Below are 9,601 nucleotides of genomic sequence, written 5' to 3'. Positions count from 1 at the left end.
AATAAAAACTAATTTGTGACAAAACTTCTTGTGTAGGTGCCAATATCGTTAAATACGCACGATAATTTTCTCACTGGTTTTAATTAAGTTATTAGCTAGTGATGACATGTTTCTCGATCAGTACATGATTGTCCATAAGATACTTCTTAAAAAAAAAAAATGAATAAAAAACATGTCAACACATATCATTTTCCTACATTTGATGATCTAATATTGAACAAAAAAAAAAAAAAAAAAAGTGTTTTGAAGATCACAAATATCAACCAATAAATAAATAAATTTTATATGATTTTCTAATTAAAAAGGTGCATGGGTTTTCAGTACCATTAGCAACTAGATGAAATTCTCATCGTTAAAATAGCATTGTAGTCGCGATATTTTTCCCTTCTATTGTATATTAGAAAAGGTATACATGACGAGAGGTACTACTCCTCTTTGAAAATAGTTTAGATAACTTATAAATTAACCATCTTATCATCATACAATATTTGTATAATTAAATATTTTATTTTTATACGTACATTTGATATTTATACATTCCATTATTCTTTAATTAATTAGCTGTCTAGCTAGCTAGCATGTAATGGCCATTTGAATGTAAATTTGGCTTTCCACATATATAGCTAGGCATGCAATATTGACATTGTAAATTCCGTACATCAGAATTAGATAGCTTATATAAATTAATTTTCCATGCGGTCTGAATTTTCAACTAATAAAGTCTAGTCATCTGTTATACACAAAAATCCTAGCACCTATCGCAACTGAGGTACTCGATTGGTAGGACGTACTAACTAAATCAATTAATTAATTACTCGGCTCATAGGTCATTAAGAATAAGGGTGCTACCTACACCCTCTAAAGGTTGGCCGCCAACCCCACCCCCGCATGGGCATGGGAAGGGGGGACAAGAGTCGCCACCGTGGATGGGTACCCCCATTCGGATGTCGGGCTAACAGAGAGAGAGAGAGAGAGCTTTCAAAGAGAGATAACTTAGGGCGACAGTGAGAGGTAGAGAGAGAACGTGACAGATGGCGACTGGATGGAGCTGGGGCAACGGTGACGGTCGGGTGACCACTAGGTATAACGAAAGACTTGAGTAAGGGAGACTGAGAGAGGATAGAGAGAGGAAAGAGGAAAGTGGGAATAGGGAGATATACGCGAGGGGGCTAGAGAAGGCTATTTCGAAAATAAAATATACTGTAAAACGACATTGTTTTGGAGAGTTATATTTGAGTTGGGTTTGGGCTTTGCCTGGCCCCATCCCTAGGCTTCCAAAACCGTACAAAGCTAGCTCCGCCCGCACTGGACATTTGCAGACTGGTGCCCTCGACCTATCCAGGTGAGTGGGCGGATGAACTGGATGCGGTGACCGCTGCCCATCCCTAACCCTGAAGTCCGATAAAGCACTATTAAACACGTACGTACGACACTCTTGTAACCTCGCGCGTTCTCTGTTTTCTCCAAACCTAATTAAAGTTTGTGGGCCTCTCGACCATTAATAAAAAAAAAAAAAAAAGTACCGGTCTTAGCTACATAAGCAATATCGCCGGTACTGTAGCATAGAAATCTGACCTGGGAGTGGCGCCGGCCCGCCGGGTCCTCAGTCACACAATCAGGAATCAATAAGTCAAACATTGGGCTTAGTCAAAGCTATATATATTATATAATATTTTGTAAGTCTTCAATTGCATGCAGTACGTACTTGATGAAAGCGATCGGGCATTCAACTTTCGTCGAATCCAAGCATCACGTACGTGCAACGAGACTTCTAATATGGTGATCATCAGCGATCGGCACGGCGCTTTAACCCATCTCTTTTGATATTATCTCATCTTATCATTCAAACAATATTCAAATACAAATACTCTTTAATTTCAAATCAATAATATTTTTATGTGTAATCGTTTTTGCGTATTCCTTACACACTCTAATATAATTGATTGCGTCACTTTTTTTAATATAAAATAATTGTTTTAGTCAATTGTGTCAGTGAAGTACGTAATAAGTATGCAAAATTGATTATATGTAGTAGAACTGATCATTTCAAATTTACAAATTTTTAACTTTTTCATCTAATCATTACTTAATCATAACAAATTTCTCAAATCTCAAAACAAATTTAATATAAAAAATTTACGTTCTACCAATATTTTAACTTTATAAGATTTTTATTCAATTTTTAATTTCTCTTTCATTTTCCAAAATTTTATAAAATATTTTAACTCAAATAATTTTAGTACTACTATTTACAAATTATCTCACTGTTATTTATAAATTATCTCACTACTATTTATAGAATTCTCATCTCTTCTTATTTTTGTAACTAAATGAGGCTTTATTGTCGTTTCTTCTTGAAACAACGTTTTGGGAAGGTGACGTATTAAATGCATGGCATGCACGATTAATTTATACATTATTAGAGTACTCATTCAGACTTGGGAATTATGCTTGGTTTGGTGATAATACGTACGTAGTACTGTACGTTATATAAAAAAATAAATTCGATCGATCTTATTAATTAACTGACCGGCCATTCGATCCTAGCTAGAGGACAATGAATCTGCATAGATATCTGTATGGCATTTGTGTGGGTGAATTTGAGGCAAAGATGCAATACTGACGGGCCGCAGTGATAGTGAAACTAAGGAAAGGGATCGAACCCATGCAAGAACAATAGTTGGCAGTGATGGTGAAACTATAGTTTCAGCAAGAACAATAGTTCCAAGAAAGTTGCAATTTGATCGAGAGAAAATGCTGTAAAAAATATAGTTGGCAGGTAATTGCCTTATTTTTATTGATCACACCACAAAAAATCGAAGAAAAAACAGAAAATTAAATTACATAATTTGGAATATTGACTGGGTCAAATGGTGGATTATTATGTGCCCCCACCTCAACCTTACAATAATTTTCCATATTCATCACACAAATAAGTTCTTTGACCGTTTAAAGAGAAACATCATTTGGAATTTGCAGCGTGTCCATGAGGGGACTTAGCATGGCGAATCTGCCTCTCTTGGGATAGTATTTTCGCAAACCTGCAAGAAATAATTGAGTTTTGATAAATATTCCATTTTACTGACACGAGTTTAACGTAATAAGTAAATAGAATTCACCAAATTAAGCTAGAATTGTCAAAGTTTAATTAATTATATAGAATTATAGCTAGCTAGATACCTTCTGAGAGCTTCTTCATTAGTCTCATGGCTAGAAGGCTCGAAAAGTCCAGTTTCCAAATTCACCCTAGAAACTGGCTCTTTTAGCAATTCTTCACCAACTTTCACAAGATCATCCAAATTCTTCTTTGTGGCTATATCCACAGAAGAGACATCCCCAGTCAACTTGTCATCCTGTAAATACAGGACATGAGGTAGTCATGAAGAAAGGTTGAATTGATAAAAGGCTTTTGAATTTCATATATTCATTATATATATTGGCATGCTTGCATCCGTTTATGGAGAAATATTGGCGGCCATGAATAATAATAATAAAATTATATACCTGAATCCGGAGATAGCTTTGCTCTGACTGAAGGGCTTGGAAAACGACGGAAAGGTGCAAGTCGACCATATCCGCACTTGCTTGTGTAAATATATCAACAATAGGTGTGGAACCACCATTGGTTAGCCAGCTCAAAATGCCCCACTTAGCTGCCTCATGCGCATTATAATTCTTATCAGCTTTTGAAGATCCAGTTCCCAATGATATTACCAGAAACTTTCCATAGTCCATCGGTTTCATGGGAAGGAAGTCTGGATTTCCTTTAGTGACCTCCTTGGTTACTTCACCGATGGCAAGCAAAGCCTAGAATATTATTTAATGCACAAATTTAGTGAATGAATCTTCAAAAGAAAAAGGAAATGGAAATTTAGATTTGTTTGAGTAGGATATATGATATCATATGATATGTACGTACGTACCGGATTATTTGCAGCAACTCCACCGTCCACTAGGTTAAAGTCTCGAACTTTTCCTGCTGGATCTTTGGTTTGAAAGTAATGAGCGGGAAGATAAGTTGGTGCTGCTGAGGTTGCGATGCATACGTCCGAGAGTAAGGCATCTAAGCTTGGGTTTCTCTTCAACTGGTGTATGGAAAAATTAAATTTTGGAAGTTATATTTCGAACTCAGCTCCAATTGAAGGTTATAATTTTCTAGCTAACGCAATGGTCGTCATGAACATCGTAATCCCTCATTTCGCTTGGGAATGGAAAAGATGGAAACGTGATTTTAAATAGTAGTTCTACGTACCTCAAAGCTGGAGAAGACAGTTGGCTGGAGCCGCTTGATGTCAAATGTTGGGATGACAATATTGGTCAATGTCTGGTGCAACCTTGTGCTTCCAAGTTTTTCCTTGACAAGGCTGTGTAGATACTTGCCATCGTATTTTGGTCCGGATAAAGCTTTCATCATCTTTGTAACATGAGGGAACCATGGACAACTGGAATTCAAATATATCATGATCGAGTTCATGTTAATGACTGTACCACGAGTTGTGGAATTGAATACAATAAAAATAAATAAATAGAGTTCACCTGTTTTGTGGGAATATTTTAGGGCATTGGTTTAGGTAGAAGTCCTTGATATCCTTGGCGGCAAACAAGGGCCGGTTCTTTTCATTTGGGCTTGTCAGCATGGCAGTCACAAGACCGCCTGTGCTTGTCCCTGCAATCACATCAAAGTAATCTGCGATTCTTGCATCTTCACCGTCCAGTTTCTGCTCCATAACCAAACAAATTAAGATATAATCTAAATAATGTATATTTGTTTTTGTGTTTCTATACTAATTAATGTGTGGGTGTTTATGCATGCGTGTGCATGCATATATATGGTGTAAGATTACTAAGATCAGCATGAGTCGACTAAAAATAAAAATGGAATGCGTGATATTCTGAACGTGGAATATGCTCTTCATACTAATATGCATGTTGCTAGAGTAATATAGTCGACCTGCAGCTCAGATTCTAAAAAGCTAAGGATAGTTCCTGGGATAACTCCTCTAATTCCACCACCATCAATACTGAGAACGGTGATCAGGTTTCCATAAGTTGAAGGCTGCAGGGCTACAGTTGTTGTTTCCATGGAGAGTAATTAAGGTTCAGGTATCAGAGATCAACTTGAGAGAGTCAGAGAGAGAGAGAGAGAGAGAGAGAGAGAGAGATCTTAAGAACCTTTGAAATTTTGGATTTTGCGATCTTGATATCATTTTAACAAGAATTGTGAGGTATTTATAGGCTCATGATTCCAAATTCCAACTATCCGTGTCAGGGATACGACCTTGAAAAAGTCATCCGATAAACATTGTTTCAAGTTGATCTGGTTTTTATTCCTCGGATATGACTGTTCATATTAGACCCCGCACCAACATGCATTAATTGAGTCATAGACCAAGTTAATTGTCAATAACTCCCACCAAAAAAAAGTTAATTGTCAATAATTGAAGAACGCATACAATTCTAGTAACTTGTATGCCTTGGCATAAAAATGGTCCCATCTACTGGTACTTATGGACAATGAGATCGACATCTTGCATTATATATACACTTAACGTATCATGTGAGAATTGTAGGTATGACTTGAGAGAATTTGGTAAGAATGATAGGTGAATACAATAAAGCCAACGTGGGGCTAGTTATGTCTGGCCGGCTAGCATGGGTTACTGGGGATCAGCTATATATGATCCCCAACTAGAGTCAAATTATAAATTCCCCATATATCATGTGTACAAATGATATAGATATTACAATTCAAGAACTAGAGGGAACTCCAATTACATTTAAATGCGTAAAACCTTGGTTTCTCAAAAGGCGGCGATCGAAGAAATCAACAACGAATAGCAAGGTCAATTTCGGTTACTGATGATAACTTGAAAAGATGATCATTTGAGTCACAAGAAATCAAGAATTCAATAAACTAATTAGGTCTTAACGTAACTTCAACTATACAATATGCAGATAAGTTCATGCGACATTTGAGTACAAGAAGGAAAGAGTTCATCTTATCCAGTTCATGATCTTAAAACATGCTTTATATATGATTGAATTAGCTAGGTACCTTAATTAAAGCATATATGTCTTTCAGGCCTGATATTGCATTTCATGATCTGAAAACATGTACAATTTGAATTATGAATCATCTATAAGCTGTATGTTTATAGAATTATGCAAAATAGATGTGCATGATAACCCTTCTTAATAAATCGAAGGGAAAATAATAACTTTTTCTTTTCTGAGTTTATGTGAGTTTTCACCCCCTAATCTACATATCTAAGTACGTACATCTAAACAATAATAAAGAGTTATAAATATATTTTTTTTGGTTCTTTGTTCCTTCACCCTTTATATTTTTCCTATTTCCTTTATTGCTTGTTAAACTATGGCCACAAGTGAAAACCCAAATATCGAAGTCCTCCTAAAGGTTGCCATCAATATTGATCGCCGATTCCCAGACCCTGATCATCTTCAATTACCTTTTTAAGTTTTCGATGAGAAATAGATATGAAATTGAGTGGTGTTAATATTGAAGGTATATCTTGAAACAATTAATATGGATATAATAATTGAGCCAGAAGAAGTTTAGTCCGCACGTGAAATGAAGCTCCATCTACTTAATCTGCATGAACTTCATCTTTTCAGATACTGAGATATATTCAGATACTGAGAATATTTCATTGATCGATCGGTTAACTCCATATTAATGATCTGTTATATCTCGGGGGGTTATATATCTTTCCATTTTCCAGTTTTTACTGATGTTGTCTGCAAAATGAAACTGGATGCATCTCGATCGGGAATGGTCATACTAACCAGAGATCGATGATTCATGGCAGCCGGAAATCGTACATGATAGATCAAACGAGAGTTGCAGCTAGCTTACATGAGAGATCAATATTTAGAAGCATCCGTTTGTTTAGAATATTCTTAAATATCATAATCATGATCCATTTAATTGGTTATTTGTAGGTATATATAGTTACAACTACTAATATAAATAATATTAATGATACATACATACATATTATATATATTGATGCAGGCTTTGATTAATGATCCAAATTTATTCTCTTGTCGTTTATAACTTTCTGTGTGACAATGTTTTTTTTAATCTTTTTCTTGGAAATATCACGTATTGGAATTCTAAACCAGATCGAGGAGCCCAGCAGCATCTGCTAGATTTTCCAGATTTCTAATGTTATAATATACCGTAATAAAAAGCCTTAGATCAAAGTTAGAAGCTGGGGATTATTCTAATTTTCTTGGGCCAATTGCAGCCCATCTTTCGATGCCTATAAGAACATTTAGCCCTAAACCATCCTCATAGCAAATGAGTTTACAGGTCACCACCCTTTAAGATGAGGTTTAAAAAGTGAGATAAATTAAGATGATTTTAAATAAAAATTAAAAATTAAATAAAATATCATTTAAATATTATTTTTTAATATTATTATTATTTAAAAATTTTAAAAATTGAAGTGTTTATTATATTTTATATAAAAATTTAAAAAAATTGTAATGACCATGAGATAAGATTGATGAATTGAAACCATCTTTATATCCAAACTTAACCTAAGTATTACTTAAAACTAAATAAAAAGTACCTTATTTCTGCTCAAAGTCGTTGTATTATAGTGATAAGTATTTTCACCCGTCACGCGGGTGACCCATGTTCAATCTCCAACAATGACGAAGTTTTATATTTTTATTGTAAATCAATCAAAATAAAGAGAGAGTTTCAAACATAGAGAAAGAATGAGAGAGAACTCAGAGAGGTTGAGAGAGAATGAGAGATGTTCTCTTATTGATCTGTATATCAAACTTATCAATTTCTTAAAGAATTCAACGATATATATAGGCGTACAAAGGGGACTATGCTAGCTCACTATGCTAGCACTATGCACTATGCATTTGACGACTAGATAAATGTGGTCATACAATTCAAGATAGTTTATAACACTTCCCCTTTGGATGACCATATTTAAAGAATATGCCTCGTTAAAACCTTGCCAAGGAAAAACCCTGTGGGAAAAAACCAATGGCGAAGGAAAAAGAGTACAGTATTCATATGTATCACCGAGTGCTTTAGGATTGCCTCATTAAAACCTTGCAAAGGAAAACCCAGTGGGATAAAACCTTAGCGAAGGAAAAAGAGTACAATCAGCACAAGTCTTCAAGACATTACTTTCCCTGAAAAGTGCATGATAACAGGTCTTCAAACCTCCGCATTCCAATGTTCTGCATAATCTTCTTAAATGTTGCAGTTGGTAATGCTTTAGGGAATAAATCTGCCAGATTTTTTACTTGACCGTACCTTCTTGATATCAATTTCAACTTTATTCTCATGAATTGCAATGATCTTCTTGTGTGTATCTGAAAGATAACTCGCATTTGTACATCCAACTAACTGTGGACTTGATCCATGTTGATAAAATAATCACAACTGGATCTTTCTGCTGATCACTACTCTTCTGGAGTTGTACTCTTCTGGAGTTCTTGTAAATAACACAGTTAGTGGAGAATTCATCAACATTAAACCGCTAACCTCATTTTTAATAAAAACGGTGGCCAGCCTTTTGAGATCAGACAAGCACCGCAGATTTTCAACTCCTCTGTAGGTGTCAGGCGTGCTGTCAGGCGTGCTGTCGGGCGCCGCAGAGCTATGAAGCTATATTTCGTCTCTTTTCTCTTGCTTCACGAGAGATGTTGTATCATAATTTTCTCTATAAAAGAGATATTCAGCTCATCTTTATTCACATCTCATCTTCTTCACTTTTCTGTAATCATACTGCATTTTTACTCTGCAATCTCTTTCTGCATTTTTACTCTGCAATGGCTCAGCGATCTTCTCATGGCCAATATATGAGGTACTCTGCACCTCGTTCATCAGCTGTTCCTGCTTTTACCACAGGTGCTATCATGCAATATAATGATCTGACTCGTAGGGCAGATAATGAAGCTATCTATGAGCTTATGAGTCTCGGTACCCGATACTCATCATCTATTGTCGCATTTTTTCAGCGACTGCAATCCAGAACTTGTGGAGTTGACGATCTCCACGAGAATATTGCTATACTTCAGCGACTTCTTCTGGAGTCCAACATGAAGATAGAATCAATAAAGCAAGAGAATAGGAATTTAAAATCCTTGCTTAAATCTTCTTTTCGATTGCCCACCGCTTTAGATAGGGATGCCATGCAGATTCTTGAAGAACAAGAGCATTTGAAGAATGAGGCAAAGTGCCTTAAATTTCTGTAATTCTTGTTTCAAGATAATAAAATAATATTTCACAAATATTCATATTTGTGTTTCTATCTTTTGGTAAATGTTCTGTGTGCTTTATTTATTCTTTAATAATGCACATTTCATATCAAACCCATAATATGAATCTGAAATACTAATTGTATTAAAAGATGACATTTCATGACTAATAACATCATCCATCTTCCCCTTGAAGCCGCAAGGGTTTCAGATTTATATTTCAAATATGTGCAATTTTTATGAGCTCTTCTGGAGTTTCAATGACATTTAAATCATATATATAAACTGCAATAATAGCTTGTTTTCATTTGCGTTTGGATTGCTTTAGATCATATAAGGATCTTTG

General features: G+C 35.3%; 1 protein-coding gene across 1 annotated transcript; it reads right to left on the bottom strand.

The window, feature by feature from the left end:
• Nucleotides 1-2,758: 2,758 nt before the first annotated feature.
• Nucleotides 2,759-5,191, bottom strand: LOC122276720 (patatin-like protein 2). Its single transcript, XM_043086628.1, has 7 exons — nt 4,952-5,191; nt 4,537-4,718; nt 4,253-4,442; nt 3,924-4,085; nt 3,505-3,807; nt 3,181-3,353; nt 2,759-3,041 (listed from the first exon to the last, which is right to left on the bottom strand). The coding sequence occupies exons 1-7, from the start codon at nt 5,081-5,083 to the stop codon at nt 2,963-2,965; spliced, it is 1,221 nt and encodes a 406-aa protein (XP_042942562.1). The 5' UTR covers nt 5,084-5,191; the 3' UTR covers nt 2,759-2,962.
• Nucleotides 5,192-9,601: the final 4,410 nt, after the last annotated feature.

Source organism: Carya illinoinensis, chromosome 9 (assembly GCF_018687715.1).
Source record: "Carya illinoinensis cultivar Pawnee chromosome 9, C.illinoinensisPawnee_v1, whole genome shotgun sequence".
NCBI classification, from domain to species: domain Eukaryota; kingdom Viridiplantae; phylum Streptophyta; class Magnoliopsida; order Fagales; family Juglandaceae; genus Carya; species Carya illinoinensis.
Note: the sequence above shows the minus strand (reverse complement) of the source record. Positions and strands in the feature narration are given on the sequence as shown.

Bases quoted from the DNA above. Each gene is read 5' to 3' on its own strand.
- LOC122276720 (XM_043086628.1), bottom strand. From the start codon at position 5,083: ATGGAAACAACAACTGTAGCCCTGCAGCCTTCAACTTATGGAAACCTG. The intron at 4,443-4,536 runs GTGAACTCTATT...TTTGAATTCCAG, and splicing joins AAAATATTCCCACAAAACAG to TTGTCCATGGTTCCCTCATG. The intron at 3,042-3,180 runs GTATCTAGCTAG...TATTTCTTGCAG, and splicing joins AATGAAGAAGCTCTCAGAAG to GTTTGCGAAAATACTATCCC.